At 46.2% G+C, this 16291-nt stretch overlaps 2 protein-coding genes across 2 annotated transcripts; one reads left to right on the forward strand and one right to left on the reverse strand.

Annotated features, from left to right (window-relative positions):
* Window positions 1-1055: 1055 nt before the first annotated feature.
* On the reverse strand, window positions 1056-7014 carry abraa (actin binding Rho activating protein a). The gene is made up of 3 exons (XM_086087630.1): window positions 6967-7014; window positions 3403-4166; window positions 1056-1877 (listed from the first exon to the last, which is right to left on the reverse strand). Exons 2-3 carry the CDS (start codon window positions 3970-3972, stop codon window positions 1440-1442), a joined length of 1008 nt encoding a protein of 335 aa, XP_085943756.1. The 5' UTR covers window positions 3973-4166; window positions 6967-7014; the 3' UTR covers window positions 1056-1439.
* Window positions 7015-7277: 263 nt separating this feature from the next.
* On the forward strand, window positions 7278-9449 carry lsm3 (LSM3 homolog, U6 small nuclear RNA and mRNA degradation associated). Its single transcript, XM_086087279.1, has 4 exons — window positions 7278-7376; window positions 8123-8233; window positions 8347-8442; window positions 9189-9449. The coding sequence occupies exons 1-4, from the start codon at window positions 7356-7358 to the stop codon at window positions 9267-9269; spliced, it is 309 nt and encodes a 102-aa protein (XP_085943405.1). The 5' UTR covers window positions 7278-7355; the 3' UTR covers window positions 9270-9449.
* The last annotated feature ends 6842 nt before the right edge of the window (window positions 9450-16291 follow it).

The raw sequence follows: 16291 nt of genomic DNA on the forward strand, positions 1-16291 counted from the left end.
GGATTTTGTTCAAATTAAGTTTTGACCTCAGGTTTGCCAGTAGCAGTACTGCAGGGAAATTATTATTATTATTATTATTATTATTATTATTATTGTTGTTGTTGTTGTTATTATTATATTTGTACACAACAAATCATGAGCTACATTGTGCGAAGCAATAAAATCCCAAAGCTGCCGTCAATAAGGCAGTTTTTGGAGGAGATTTAACATCCGCCCCCATGCTAACATGCTAGCCTGTAGCCTGGATTATCATCATTCTATTAGCATATGGAATCACTGCTTTTTTTTTTAACAATGCAAAAAATAATAAAATAAATATTTAAAAAAATACAAGAGATGTAGATGTTATTATATAAATATTTAATATATTTAATAAAAGGTCTAAGGAATTTTTGTTGTTGTGCCAAAACATGTTTACAGACAATTTAATATACTTTGTAATTATTATTATTACTCCAAAGTCACCCGATGTAAACTGTTAGCGGCTAGCGTAGCGACAACAGAAAACAGCTGTGTAGTGAAGTCATAACAAGAAGAACATTTTATGGCAATGATCGTAATTGTTACCTCCGCCAAGCATCATGGAGCACGTCAACTTCCTGTTTCGATGATGTCCTCTTTTTTTTTCTTTCTCCCAAAAGGGCAAAACCTTAAAAAGTTCATGCGAATGTCAAAGTCGAGGCCTTGGTGGAGGTCTGCTCTGCTATGTTTGATTTTAGCGCTAATACGTTAAGCGGAGGCCTTGCGCGCACGGCGGACATGTTGCCTCTGAGGACTAACATCATCGAGAATGTCAAAAAGATCATTTATTGAATATATGAATTTAATGAATGATTCCTAACAAAAGTCCTTTCCTTTCGACTTGTTTATGATTGTTTGGATGCACACGACCACATTTTGTGACTTGGATTAAATAAAGTACAATGAGGAAAAAAAAGATATCAAGAAAATGTCTTTATTCCAATTATAGTTCCAACTGTACAAACCAAATTCTTCTCCGAGTTCGCTAAATGTGCAAACTGGGTCAACGGATTGAATAAACCAAAAGGGATCAAGTTCCTTAAAACTCGACACCGGGGTTCCCCAATTCCGGTCCTCGAGGGCCGGAGTCCTGCAGGTTTGAGATGATTCCGCGTACTAGCATAAGTGGTTCATATCATCCGCTCACCAGCATGCTTGATAACCATCCTGCTCTTTAGTATCAGCTATGTTGGTAGAAAAGAAAAAAATAATAATAATAAAAAGCTATGTTGGTAGGCGGAAACATCTCAAACCTGCAGGACTCCCGCCCCCGAGGACCGGAATTGGGGAACCCTGCTGCTCGTCACCATCATTGACAAGGATGAGTTTTCCGACGGTGCTTCTGCTCCTTCAACAAAGTGTCATGGCGTCCACCGCCGCCATTGCGTCACTCAGCGTCCGTTTGGGAGGCGTTCCCGTCAGTCCGTCACGGTGATGACCACGTGGTCGTCTTGTCCCTTCCACAACATCTCGCCCTCAAAGTGGAGCATGCCGTGCTTGCGGCAGCGCAGCAGGATGCCGACCACCTTGTCCGAAATCTTCACGTAGCGTTCGAAGAGGCGCCCGAAGGTGACCGCGGTCCGGCCCTGGCGGTCCCGGGAGCCCATGTCCCGGACGATCCGCACCATCTCCTCCATCTCCCTGCGGACGTGCTTGTGCGCGCGGTCGCCCCGCTCGGCGGTCTTGGAGCCCTCTTTGGGGCGGCCGTAGCCGCTGTCGCCCTTGCGCAGGCGCAGGCTCATGGCGTAGTCGTAGTCAAAGTCCTCGCTGAAGGGGTTGAGCTTCTGGCCTTCCGTGTGCTCCTCGGACCACCGCTGCCAGCGGCTCTTGATGTCGCCCGTGTGGGCGATCTTAATCTGAGGGGGGGCAGATAATCATCGCGGTGGTCATCAAGCAGCAAGCGTGGCAAAATAGTAGCAAATTGCTTGTCAACTTTTTCCATTGCTAGCGTCTGCGTATCCAAAGTGATACTTCGGGTGTTGGGTGGGTTAGTCCACGGAACGGAACGTCGCCATTGTGACCTCGTATCCCCAACATTGACCCTCATTGCGTACGAAAAGGAGTTTGAGGTCGTCTTGTTTTTGCCGTTAGTGACGTCACAATTGAAAGTTGACCTTTTTCGCTTGTCTCGTCTTTCTGGAGCTTTTCTTTCAAGCAGCTGTCAGCTGTCACTCAAACCTTCAGCCTGATTTGAAGGTCACGCTCTAGAACGCGTTGTCCTCCAGCTTTATTTACATTTTACTGTCCCAGCTTGTGTGTGTGTGTGTGTGTTTTATTTTTTATTTACATTTACAGCTGTTGGAGCCTGTGAAGGCGCCAGCAGGCAGCTCGGTTTGCCTTTTAGAGGACAACGCGACCCGCCTGCATGCTCGGACTTGGGTTTCGCCAGGAGACGTCAGAGCGACGGTGGCGTTTTGTGCAGGAATGTTGACACCCTTCGGAAGAAACCCGAGAAATCAACGTCCTGCTCGTGCTGAATGGAGCTGGAAAACATCCGCGCGCACACGTGCGCTAATTGTTTGGAATCGGAACAAATCGGAAGACGACAACGCGCTGTGGCATCGGACAACGAGGTTGTTAAGTTACATTCAAATTTCTGTCATGTATGTGGCCCGTTTTAATGCCACAAGCTATGATGTCACGCGACGTAATATCAAGTAATTCTATGACAGGTTGTGATGTCATACTACGGTGCAATGCTTTAACGATAATCCATAACGATACTTTGTGACGTCATCACTCAATGACATAATGCTATGATGAAATTCTCTAATTTAAAGGTTCGATGTAACAATACTACGTAACGCTCCAGCGTAGTGCTACAAAGCAACGTTACAAAGCACCGTTACAATGTAACGCTAGTACATGACGCTATGATGTAACGCAACAACGTAATGTTAAAAGGTAACGCTAGAACATAACGATACGATGTAATGCTACAGCGTAACGCTACAACGTAACGTAATGTAATTAAGGCTAAAAAGCATCCCTCAAAAATAAAAACTCTCGAACATACACTATGATGTAACGCTAAGACGTAATTCTACAGCATAACGTTACAATGTAATGCGAGAACATAGCGCTACGACGTAACGGTACGACATAATGCTATAATGTAACGCTGGAAAATAATGCTACGATGTAACGCTACAACGTAACATTACAATGTAACTCTAGAACATACTCTGCTGTAACGCTACAGCGTAACGTAATGTAACCCGAGAACGCTACAACATCATGTTACAGCGTAACACGACAAGGAAACGCTGCAAAATAACGCTAGAACGGAATGCTACAACGTGCTACGTCATCTGGCGGTGTAGCATGATGCGGTCATGCTATGCTACGCCATTTTAAAAGTATCTGTCATGTAAACGCTACCTTGGGCCTGCTGCTGACTTTTTGACACTTAACATCCGAGGTCTCCGTCTTGGCGTCTGCGCTTTCTCCGGGCGCCGCCTCGTCCCCCAAGCCGCTGTCCTCCGTGTCCAGGCTGCTGCTCCTGGAGCTCAATTTCCTCTCTTGCAGCATCAACTTCTTGTCGTGCAGAGCCCTGATGTGGCGCCGGCGCGTGGGCGACTCGTTACCCAGGAAGGGCCTGCTTTCCTCGGGACCCGACTCCATCTTCCCGCGGATGGCGTTGACCAGATCGCCGCCGCGCTCGCTGAGTCTGGGTTGAACGCTCTTAGAGATGGAAACGCTCCGAATGCCACTGGCGTCACCGGAGGCCGCTTCCTTGGGTTTGGCAACTTTGACCACACGGCGGCGCTCCGTGGCGTCGTCGCGGCCCACGGAGCCGGGCATCCATCCGGCGGGGGCGGCGTCCTGCTTGTTGCCGTGTTCTTTGGCCCAACCCTGCCAACTCTTGGCCAGGTTGGCCACCATGGCGGCGCATCGGATCTTCCTCACGGCGCGTTTGAGCGCGGGGGGCTCCGTTCGGGGCCCGCTCATCGTTCCGGGAGGGACGCCGCCCGAGCCCACCGAACAATCGTAAGCGCTGCGGCCGAAGATGTCGCAAATCCGCCGCTAAGGCTTGATGATCCTTTTCGGGTCAGCTTGCGGATCTTCCCGGGAACGTCGGCGAGCCTTCCGAATTGTCGCTCGCTCACTCGGTCAGTGGGTGAGACGCCCGCTCGGGGGGGGCGCTTTAAATAGAAGTGGGAGATGGGCGGGGGGACGAGATGTGAAATCTGCTCTCATTGACATTGACACACACGTGCACACGCACACAACGTACACATGCATTCGCTCTGAAAAACACACGCTCACACATAAAAGACAACACACACACAAACACACAAGGTGCGTCATGGCGTGTGAGGTCACAGAGAAGCTAAAAATGACTCCCACCTGTCGGATGAATCCCGCTGAGACCAATCCGACCACTGCGCGCGTGCGCGCGTTTCAATTTTTGGTCACACGCTGTACTGTATGCGGTGTGTGCGTGTCTGCGACTGTACGGTGTGTAACTATGAATACACGTTGACGCTAGCGAGTATCGGATTCTATTTGGCTGTATGAGAATATGCATCATACATGGCGTGCATGAGCTCACGCGAAATCGTGACGTGAGCTTACGCAAATATTAAGAAGCCGCCGCAGAATTTATGGTGTGATATTGGCAAAGATGACGTTATAATAAATGATGAATTTTGTATCTCACGACGGGAAAAAAATTACGAAAGAAACTGCTTTTTTGAAATACAAATCTAATCTTATATTATTTCCTTCTTTGCACATGTATTTTTTTTTTTTTTTTACTTGAATAAATTATGTATTGTTTTCCATGAAAAAAAAGCAAATGATTCTCCTAAGATTCTGACTTTTATTTTTGTTACTTGGTCGTGTTGTTCGGTTGTGTTTGTTTTCGCTTCAAACGCTTCCTCTTCATTTGTGCAAGGATTCAAACTTCCAACTGGGTGGACGCCAGCTCCGCTTTCCATCATATGCGTGTGCGTGCGCTCGTGCGTGCATGCGCTAGTTCCCTGTCTGATGCCAGAATATTTTGCACGTGCACGTTCTCGCCCACCCTCTCACCGTGTACCCCAAAATAGACACCAACAAGAAGTGTACGTGTGTTTTTGCCTTCGTATCTTAGTGTGAAGTATGATAACTTTATTGAGGGGACACAAAAGAACAACAACTGTGGTCCTTTTTTCAGGTCTTTGTGTGCATTCAAGTGTTTCTTTTTTCTTCTTCAGGCTTTTGTGTCGAACGCTGCTGTCACACTTTCACTTCTCTCAGCCTGTGCTTTTGTGTGCGTGTGCGCGTGCGCGTCATTGCTCTTTTTATGATCCGTGCCTCATTTTCCGGCTTCCATCTAACACTTCTATTACACGTTATTATTAGGTTATTATTTTGTAGCACGCCACCTTTTCGCCCTCACGGTTTCTTTTTTTTAGGCTTGTGTGTTGCACGCTATCACACTTTGCTCATTTTGCGCTTCTTTTTCTGCGGCAAACGACTTTCATGCTTTTTTTAGGCGAGGCCATGACGTGCCTCATTTTCAGGCTTTTTTAGTTTTGCAAACTGTATTTCTGTCGCTCAGCTCAGCTTGCGTACTCGTGTGCCCCTTTTTCAGGCTTTACACCTTATGGTCTTTTGTATCGCTTGTTGCTGTCACACGGACATTTAGTCACTCTGTATTATTTTTTTCACATGTATCACATATCAGTCTTTTGTTTAACCCATTGATCAGACTGTCACTTCTATATGTGCCCTGTGTAAAAAGGTACAATCTAATTTACATATTTACAATATTGTGTAGGGTTTAATGTGTATTTCAGGTCTAATTCTCAAATGTACATCCACTCCCCAATAATCTCATATAACACGTGATTTGCAGTTTAGCACACACACAAGTGATGAAAACAGAGATATATTTTTAATGAAAAGTTTTATTATTCAAAATATAGACTTGGGCTTCTGGTGCTGTGTCGCCATCATGTGGCCAAGGTCAGTCATGACAGCTCCTGCAAAGTGTGTTAGCATTAGCATACATGTTCACATAATCATCATTTTGATTTTTACCTTCGATAAACAAAACGGTTCGACTTCGTTCCCACTTACTTTATTGCTTTCAACAAGTTAAATTCTTGTTATGCTTATTTTATTGACACCTTTGATGGTTAACAAGTCATCTTTAATGCCCATTTTGGTGTTTTCACCTTTGACAATGGCGATTTGCTGGATTGTGGTGTGGCAGGGTTCTCTTCCAGCACAAAGCCAGTGTGGGTGGGCTGAGTGTGGAATGGGTAACACCACTGCTAGCCTGCTCTGCCTCTTGCACCATCGAACCAGAACCAGAACCAGTATAGCAGACCGGACCGGACTGGAGGGGAGGCTCTCGTAACAAGAAAATCGGAATTGCTACACAAGAATGCCAGCTCGCATTAACGGTGGTGGACAAAGTTGTTGTTTTTTTAAATTCACAAAACTTGGCATTTGAACAAAGGGTGTGTAGACTTTTTATTTCCACTACGGTTGTGCTGTGTGGTGGATATTTGGGGGGGGGGTTGAAAAGGACATTTAGTAAGTTTAAAGTCCCATATTTAATAAGTTAAAAAATGACAAGCATATTAATAGTAACAATACTGAATTACATTACTTTGGGTACGTAATGGATTAGCCCCCCCCCCCCCCCCCCCAGCATGTCACGTGCTCTCCACGTGTACTACCGTACTCATCTGCTTCAAATTGTTTTCTAGGCAACACAGTCACACAATCGATCAATCCTAACGCTCGATGGATCGATCACTATGCCCATCTTGCATAATAAAACATTTCTGGTTTGGGATATTTATGACATAACATTTCAATAAAACCTCATGCTCGTCCCTTTTATGTCACCGTGCGTGGCACAACGCCTTCCGCGTTATTGAAACAACCAGAAAGTGACCCTAGAAAGTCGAAAAGTCATCGAGTTGGATTTGTGAAGATGCTTACCGGCTGGAAGAGCCACCGAACGTCCGTCGTCAATCGTCTTGGACCGTGGAAAGGACGGGAGGAACAAAGCGGGACAAAAAGGAGGCAGCGGGTTGCCAGGTTAGCGTATACGCATGCGCACTGTTGGCATCTTGTGTCTGCATTACAAAAAAAACTTTTTGTAAGAAAGAAAGGAAAATTAAAATAACACACTTTAAGTACAAAGTGTGAATATTTAAGAGAGCTGAAGTGGAAAAAAAATACATTTGGCAAAAAAACACCTTTATTATTATTATTTATTTTTCATTTTTAGAAAAAACTTTATTGGCAATTTTGTCTTGCGCGTGTTTTCATTTGAGAGAGCTGGCAACCTTGGTGACGTCATAGTGACGTACCACGACTCAAAAATCATGGCGGACGAAGTCGAGCAGGTTTGTGGATTCATTGGCTTCATTCTTGTGTTGAGCTCTCAACGTGTTTTTACGAAGCCTAGCCACAAGCAGGGCTTCTAAACGCCGCTGTCGTTGCTTCGTTTGCACCTCTTTGTGCTGTTTACGTGTCCGTTTCGTGCTCGTTTAAGCCGGCGATGGCCCAGCGAACATGCTAGCGTAGCCGCGTTAGCCTTACGTTAGCATGTCGACCTGCGGGCCACAAGAATAATATTTTGAATCAACTTATTTCACAATTTTCAGCAACGGGGTCATAATTAAATACGTTTGTCGTTTTAATGTCAGATATTTAACCCATAGAGTTAGCTCAAATAAGAACGACTCATTCGTTTTGATTTTTATAATTCATCTAACAAACCAAAATGATTGTATTTTGTAAACATTTAAGCAATACGTGCAAAACAGTCGACTTGCAGGTCCATTTACAATATTTGAGTAAATACTGATTTCACTGATGTGTGAAATTGATTTGGATTTTTAATGAATATTTTACATTCAATTGTAAACTGTTTGAAACGTATGTAAAAATAAATGCCATGCTTGCTTAATTTCGAGAATCAAGAACATTAAAATGTATGATGAATAGGAAAAAAAAAGTTTTTATTTTGCGCAAAAGGTTGCAGATGTAAAGTTTGCTTTGTTTTGAACATGTAAAAAAAAAACATTAGTAATACAAAGTCAGTATGATGATAATGATATTCATGATCTATCATTTTTCTGCTATTTAGCAACCAAGCACAAACACCGTAGAGGAGCCTCTTGACCTGATCAGACTCAGTCTGGACGAGAGGATCTACGTCAAGATGAGGAACGACCGAGAGCTGCGAGGACGGCTGCATGTAAAAAAAAAAACACAAATCCAAAACATACGCCCTCGGATAAACGCACGCTTACGCCACCATTAGCGTAGACTTCTTTGTGGATTGTCTTATTTTGCTGCATGCACAATCAGGCGTACGATCAGCACCTGAACATGATCCTGGGAGATGTGGAGGAGACGGTGACCACGGTGGAGATTGACGAGGAGACGTATGAGGAACTCTACAAGGTCGACACATCACTCCTACTTAAATGTTACCGGCTAATGCGTATGGATGGTTAGCAAGATGTGTTTAAGTAGTTAGGAAGGTTGGTAGGCACGAGCGACAGTATTTTATTAGTTGTCATAATTGTACATTTATTATTATAGTGCAGGGCTCGGGAACCCTGGTCCTCGAACCCTGGTCCTCGAACCCTGGTCCTCGAGCCCTGGTCCTCGAGCCCTGGTCCTCGAGCCCTGGTCCTCGAGCCCTGGTCCTCGAGCCCAGGTCCTCGAGCCCTGGTCCTCGAGCCCTGGTCCTCGAGCCCTGGTCCTCGAGCCCTGGTCCTCGAGCCCAGGTCCTCGAACCCTGGTCCTCGAGCCCAGGTCCTCGAACCCTGGTCCTCGAACCCTGGTCCTCGAACCCTGGTCCTCGAGCCCCGGTCCTCGAGCCCCGGTCCTCGAGCCCCGGTCCTCGAGCCCCGGTCCTCGAGCCCCGGTCCTCGAGCCCCGGTCCTCGAACCCTGGTCCTCGAGCCGCGGTCCTGCCCGTTTTCCATGTCGCTCTCCTCCAACACAGCTGACTCGACCGAACCCGCTAATCAGCAAGCTCTGTACGAGCCTGATAACCATCTTGTTCATCAATCAGGTGTGTTGATGGAGGGAGACAACAGGCAGGACAGCGGCTCTCGAGGTCCAGGGTTCCCAACCCCTGTTATAGTAGTTGAAAGTGAGCCGATTGTCACTTTTGTGCGCATTTGTTCTTGTTGTTGACAGTCGACCAAGAGGAACATTCCCATGCTGTTCGTCAGAGGCGACGGCGTCGTCCTCGTAGCGCCGCCCCTTCGTGTCGGCTGAGCACTTTTTTTTGTTTAAGATAAGTCTGAGCTCTTTTGTTGTTCTTTTTTTTTTAGACTGTTGGATTTGAACTTTCCGTATTATGTATACATTTTTTTGTGATCTTTGTCACCAAACAAAATAACAATCGCCATTTTGAGTTGACTATGATCAAATAAATATGACTTTTGATTGCAAAAATGACTCGTGTTCACATAAATATGAATACAATAGTATAAATATTAGTGTGGTTCCGATACCGTTTTTTGGCCCCCGTTACCGATTCCGATCCAGTTTTGCACCGATACCTAGGTTGTTTTCAGTAGCCGAGGGTCGGAAGGAGAGGAACGTTGAGAGGAACCAGTTGAGGTGGCTGGGGCATCTGGTTCGGATGCCTCCTGGGCGCCTCCCTGGGGAGGTGTTCCGGGCATGTCCTACCGGCAGGAGGCCCCGGGGACGACCCAGGACACGCTGGAGAGACTACGTCTCACGGCTGGCTTGGGAACGCCTTGGGATCCCATCGGAGGAGCTGGCTGAAGTGGCTAGGGAGAGAGAAGTCTGGGCTTCCCTGCTAAAGCTGCTGCCCCCGCGACCCGACCCCGGATAAGCGGAATTGAAGACGGAACGGAACGGAACCTTGGTTGTTTTGCTTTTTTACACATGAAAACGTCGCCCTGCCATTGGTTCAGAGCATTCGAGGGCCGATAGGATGCAGTGAACACGTCGCGCATCATTGAATGTCGTACACAAGCAAGACACAAGATGCTGCTGCATCCAAAGTCCTACATTAGCGTAGGAAATAATGGTATCGGGATATCGGCGTGTCACTCGTTAGCACTTGCAGTATCGGGCCCTCTCTCAATACCGGCATCGGAACAACACTAATAAATATTAACTTTGGTGAGCCAGACATGCTGGTCAATGCTGTGGTCAGTGTTGTGCTTGCACCACTAGGGGGTGCCACATTCCCTCTTAACAAGTATAATTCATAGCGAGAAAGTTAGAAGTAATAATAATATTTTTTAAAATTTGGAATGCATTTTATATTTCAGCAATATCAAAGTGCTACAAAGTAAAAAAAAAAGAAAGGGAGGGCCTAGCAGAAGACTCTTGCCCAGAGAAAAGTTTCTAAGATCCTGTTTTAAAAGTGAAGTAGCCTAAATAGTAAGTTGGTTGGTGGGTAAGCCGCCAAGTCGGTTGCTCGCTACACGAGCTGAAGAAAGACGGGCCCAATAGGTAGCTGGCGAGGTCAATTGGAAAGTCGGGAAGAGGTTAGGTAGGTCGACGGCTACAGTAGCTGCCGTGTTGTTGTTACGCGGCGATGCTAAAAATCAATCGCAGGCGTGATGGCCTGGCGTCTGAGAATAGGCGTCGCTCGCTCCAGTTGGCACAAAAGTGACGAGTCGACGGCGCGGGGAATAAAGCCAAAGCAAGGCAGCAATGTGTCCTTGAGTGAGAGCTCGTAAACACGTGCGTCACACTCGCGCACACACACACACTCGCACCGTCGACATTCGCGTTGCGCGTCAGCTGTCACTCCACACACGAACTTGATTTGTGTCGAGGAACACGTTTTGTTGCTTGAGTGACATCAATGACAAAATGATTCTGTTATTGGCAGATAGGAATGCAGTTGAGTACCGAGGTACGCTCAAGGCCCGTAAATATTGGGACATGGACACGATTCTCATCTTTTTGTCTCGAAACGCCGCACAATGGATTTGAAAAAAAACCAAGACGCGCTTTAACTGCAGACCTTTCGTTTCAATTCATTTTTCTTTTGCACCCGTCCGCAATGCGCGGACGTCACCAGATGTTGGATTTCATTTGTTTGCCTTCAAAAAAAACTGTGGTTGCTTTCAAAGTAAGTCAATGTCTATCTTGTGTCCCAATATTTTTGGGACGTGATTGTAGATCTTTTGTTTTCATTCAGCAGCAGCAACAACAATCTTCGATGTAATTGTTAGCTCATCGTTAGCGGTTAGCTTGTCCTTTTAAAGTGCCCTGCACACAAAAGAAAAGCAGTTGGCCTATTACTACCCAACCCCCCTTCGGCTGCTAAGCTTTAAGCCCCCCCGCCCCCCAGCTAATGCTAACGCTAATGCTTTGTCCTCACTCACACTAATGAGGCTAAATTCCTAACCCGGCACCGTGCAGAGAGACCACCGGCGCGTTGTTGTTGTTGTTGTTATTGATCATGTCACAACAGTTATGTTTTCTTTTTGTGCGAGTCTGTCAAAAAGTTGACAAAACAAAAGCATGCTGCTGTATTGGTTAGCCGTTGTTCTATTGTTATGATGCACTGTGATGTATTAACCAGCAATTGTAACATCCAACATTAAAATGTAACTTGTCTTGATGTGCGAGGGAGTAGTTGGGAACGGAAATAGCGAGGTTAGGGTACTTAAAAAGGTCTTTTCACACTTTGGCTCGCTTATCCTGGCGTTAACCGCACGGTCGGGCGCATGGACGATAGCGCTCGGCTACACGCGTGCCCATATTTGGAAGTGGCTTCGCGGAGGCCGAGCAGTTAGCATGGCAGTCAAACCGCTAGCGTTAAATAAAAAAATAATCACGTGAGTTCATGTTATAGGATCACATTCAAGCACAGCGGTGAAATTAGCTCACGTGATGCTATTAGCTTAGCATGTGGATAGCATGTGGCCGCTGTCCCGAGGAGTTAGCGTCACACTGCTAGCTAGCGTCCCACCTCAATGCCCCTCTTTTGTGCCACAGTCGTTACGGGACAATGGGATTAGCGCGCACCGCTGCACACGACTGCTTTTGTCATGAAAACACTCCGCAGTTGACGTCAGCCTTTCACAACCTTTTTTTTTTTGTTTATTTTGGAGCAATGTACCCTTGACAGAGTTGGCGCACTATGAATAAAGGCAGAAACAAATATCAGTATTTTAGATTTTTTTTTTTCAGTTTTCAGTTTTTTCTCACCCAAGAAACATTCTAAAAACAACAAATCAAATATAAGCAAAAACAAATATGTAACATCTTTTCCCAAACTTTTAGTTAAACCCCCCCCCCCCCCTTCAGAATCCTGGAAGATGGCGCACCCCCTCTTCAACCACACACCTAAAAATCCTAAATATAAACAAATAAAATAAAGGCCAAAACACATGTATATCAGTATTTCCTAAACTTGGTGATGACGTGCACCCCCTTTGATATTCCCACAAATTTGACGTACCCCCCCCCCCCCCCCACACACACACTTGCAAACAACTGAACAAAATTAAACATATAAAAAGTTTAAATGCAAACGCAGAATTTGTGAATTGAGTTCAGGTTAAAGCTTGGGTTGCAACTAACGATCATTCAAATAATTGATTAATCTGTCGATTTCTTTTTTGATGACTTAATCGAAAACAAAAATAGTTTAAAATTTTCATCCTTTTTTTTTTTTTAACTGACAATCTGCAGGTCAGGAAATAACTAAACATAAATTGCTACTGGTTTGGTCCATAAGGCCCCCCCCCCCAAAAATAAATATCCAAAATGCTGATGATGGTTTTCCAAAGTAAAAGCAGACATTTCATGGAGATTGACATCAATATTCAAAGCATCTGGCAATTGGACTTGAAAAATGATCTGTAAATGATTAATCGATTATCAGAATAGTTATCGGTTAGTTTGATAATCAATTAGTTAAATATCATTAGTTAGTTATAAATAATCAGTTAATTAGTGAGTTAATTTTTACACCGAGTTTACCCTAGCTAGTTTGGGGGGGGGAAAAGAAATGTCAACTTTTATTGAAAATGTTTCGGTCACTTGATCACAAAACCAGACAAATTAGTCCACAATTTTATTATTATTATTATTACTCAAGAGGTGATTATTGTCACGCCTTACGATCCGGCACACCTTTTTGGGAACCCGCCGTCTCTGCGTGTGTTTAGGCACGCAGCTGGACGCGCCCCCCCCCCCGCTGGAGTCTTTGTGGTCGTAACCCTCCTGCGGCGTTTAAGTCAATAACATGCAATATGGCGCGCTCGGCAGGGGCGCGCAGCGAGGAATGTTGCCAGAAGTCGGCGGATTTGACAGCCGACGCAGACGGAACCCGAGTCGGGCCTCCTCCTCCACTTTCTCCTCCTTTTTTGTTCTTAATGCCGGCTCACTTTTCCCAGCATGCTCGGCTCTCGTAGGGAAGCCGGCCGGCGCATCGTCTTGACAGATGCGCCGGCCTGACGACGGAACCGCCGAAAGGAAACGGAGTTGCGAGCTTGTTGCGATTGACGTCATCTTATGAAATCGTATTGGCTGCAATCGTTCCAGATATGAAAAACTCGAGGTTAGGATTTTTTTAAAGATATTTTTTTTTGCCATGTTTTCTGATTGAGCAACAATGACTTAATGCGGTTCAATGCAACGATTGACCTTGATACTGGTCACTTCTGACCTTGGGTAATCTCCTTGAGGTCAAACACAATCGCCACAAAACAAAATAATAATAATCTTTCCGCGACGTGTCTGCCGAGTTCGAAGACAATCCGATAAAGATTGCGCAGAAACGTTTGACCTTGCTGCGCGTCAAAGCGACGTTGTGAATTTGAAGCGTTTGTTTATGGATTTTGTCGACGTGAGCGTGACCGAAAAGTGCTGCAGACGACGCAGCAAATCGTGCCCGGGTTGCGCTTTGGCCACTTTTGATGCAAACGACTTGTGCGTTTTGTTTTTTTTGCATCCAAATCGAGACTTTTTTGTGCGTCCGCGACTCGACGCGTGGACGCACGCTGAGTCGCTTTGTAAATGTTTGACCGTCTCAACTCATTAGCTTAACTTGTCAACTCATAAACACGCCTCTTAGTCCTGAACGTGTTCGCCAGGAGCTTTGATGTCACGCCGCGCTTGTTGCCGGGCAGACTGGCACAACAAGGAGTCATGACCTTTACGAGGTCACCGGGGGATCCTCAATGTTTGGAATGTGTCGGCTCACGGTGGGACACGCACGCACACACACAGCTTTTAGTGGATGCACGATACATTATTACAACTTTGTCCTTTTATTAGCCATACTTTCTATTCTTCTTTGATGTTTAAAACGTTTTTTTATTTTTTATTGATTGTACCTAATACGAAGTCAACATCAGACGTTGACCAAAAAAACCAAGTGACTGGCTGAATGATAAGTGACCACAAAACCGCTGCCCTGGCGGCAGGCTGACGGAAGCGTGGCTGCCAGTGTGTGCCTGCGGCCCCTCCCGCCACCACCAGACATTCGAACCTTTCATACACCGGCACCGGAGGCAATGTGTGTGTCAAGTGCCTTGCCCAAGGACACGACGACACATGACTCGGGGAGAGCGGGGATCCAACGGCCGACCTTCCGGTTACCGGACGGCCGCCGCGACGCCCTGAGCCGCGACCGCCACGACCGCCACTAACTAACCGACCAACGGACCAACCCGTCAGCAAATTAACGAACCGCCTGAACAAACTGATTTATGGACAGACAGACCCGCTATTGGACTGACTGACCTAAAGTGCATACGAAACTGAACATCTGACCGACCAACAAATCGTCTGACTGACCTACTAACTGACCGACCAACCAGCGTTGACTAACTAGCACAACAATTGGAGCGGGCAGACACCAAAAAGAACGTCCTTGACTGGAGTTTGCCGTTCCTTCGCGTTATCACGTCGACCTGCTTTTGTGTCAATAAAAAAAAAAATGGAGGCCATAAAGTGTCTGAAATAAAAGATGTTTTCTCTTTTTGGGTAAATCTTAAAGGAATACAAGACTTATGAAAAACTAAGCAGCTATTCTGTGAAATGATTCATTTAAACTTCTCGGTCAATTTATGTTGAGCGATTATGATTTTATCGCACTTTTTATGACAATTTTCTAATTTTGCGTCCCACGGCGGCCATCGCGGCTGGAATTGCGCCGGCAAAGAAGCGCTTCTTCAAAAGCAGGACAAAGATTTGCGTCCAGCCAAAAGTGGCGTGAAACTGGCGGGCTCAGAGCGAGTCGAAGCTGGGGACCGTCTACAAGTTGCGGAAATCACCATTGTTCACTCTGGTCATGTAATTTGTGGGCGGTCCCTCACCTGGACCGTAAAAACATCCCTGTGACTTTTTATTCTGTAAGCTCACATTAGGAGCGGCGACTTCCCGCCGCCCCGCACGGAACCACGCGATCCCTGACGCGTTGAGGATTTTACTCGGATCAGGATTGGCGCAGTCATTAGGTTCGAAGGCGGGTTTTTTCATGCCTATGACGTCAGCGAACTCGCATCGAAGCGAACGATGGCGGCTTTCGTCAACGCACGTTTTTTTGGGGGGGTTTTGGTTTTGCACTTCAGGAAGTCCTCTGCCGAAATTTCTCCCAAAACGTTCGTCACGTTTTAGCGCTCAATGTTGACATCGGGCTTTCCCGCAACGAACGTCCCCTTGCGTTGATCTCGGATCGTAAAGTTGCCTGAAAGTCATTTTTGTGATTTTGAGCCGCTCTGTTGTCGGCCGAAGACGAGACACCGTAACCAGGTGTGACTAAACCAACTCACTACTTGAGTGACTTCGGTAAAAAACTGCCAACTGACAAGTAAACAACGTGTTGATCTATCGACCAACTAAATGTTTGACCGTCTTACCAGCTGTCTGAGTAACCAAGCGACCGACATAAACAACTGATGGATCTCGTGACCGGCTGAGCAACCAACCAACCTAGTAATTGACTGTCCAACTCACTGATTGGCTGACAAACCTATGAAACGTCCCGCTCATTGGCTGACCGACTGACCAATCGACAAGCAAGTAACCGTCGGACGAACCTGTCCGTTTCCTGAACGGACGGACAAACGGACAAACGGACTGACTGGCTGTCCTCCCGTTCGACTCAGCAACTCATCGAGCCATTCGCGTCTCGCGCTGGTAGAGAGACAAAGTGTGGGAGCGCTTGTGTGCGGGTTACATAAGTCGCGTGAGCCGGGCGGGGCTTAGCGTGCAACGTAATCACAGAAGTACAGACAAGAGCGCGGCTCGTCTAATCTGACTGTGATTGCAGGACGTACCAAGCGGAAGGA

Source organism: Leptonotus elevatus, chromosome 10, assembly GCF_054856555.1.
Source record: "Leptonotus elevatus isolate MCC_2025b chromosome 10, RoL_Lele_1.0, whole genome shotgun sequence".
NCBI lineage: Eukaryota > Metazoa > Chordata > Actinopteri > Syngnathiformes > Syngnathidae > Leptonotus > Leptonotus elevatus.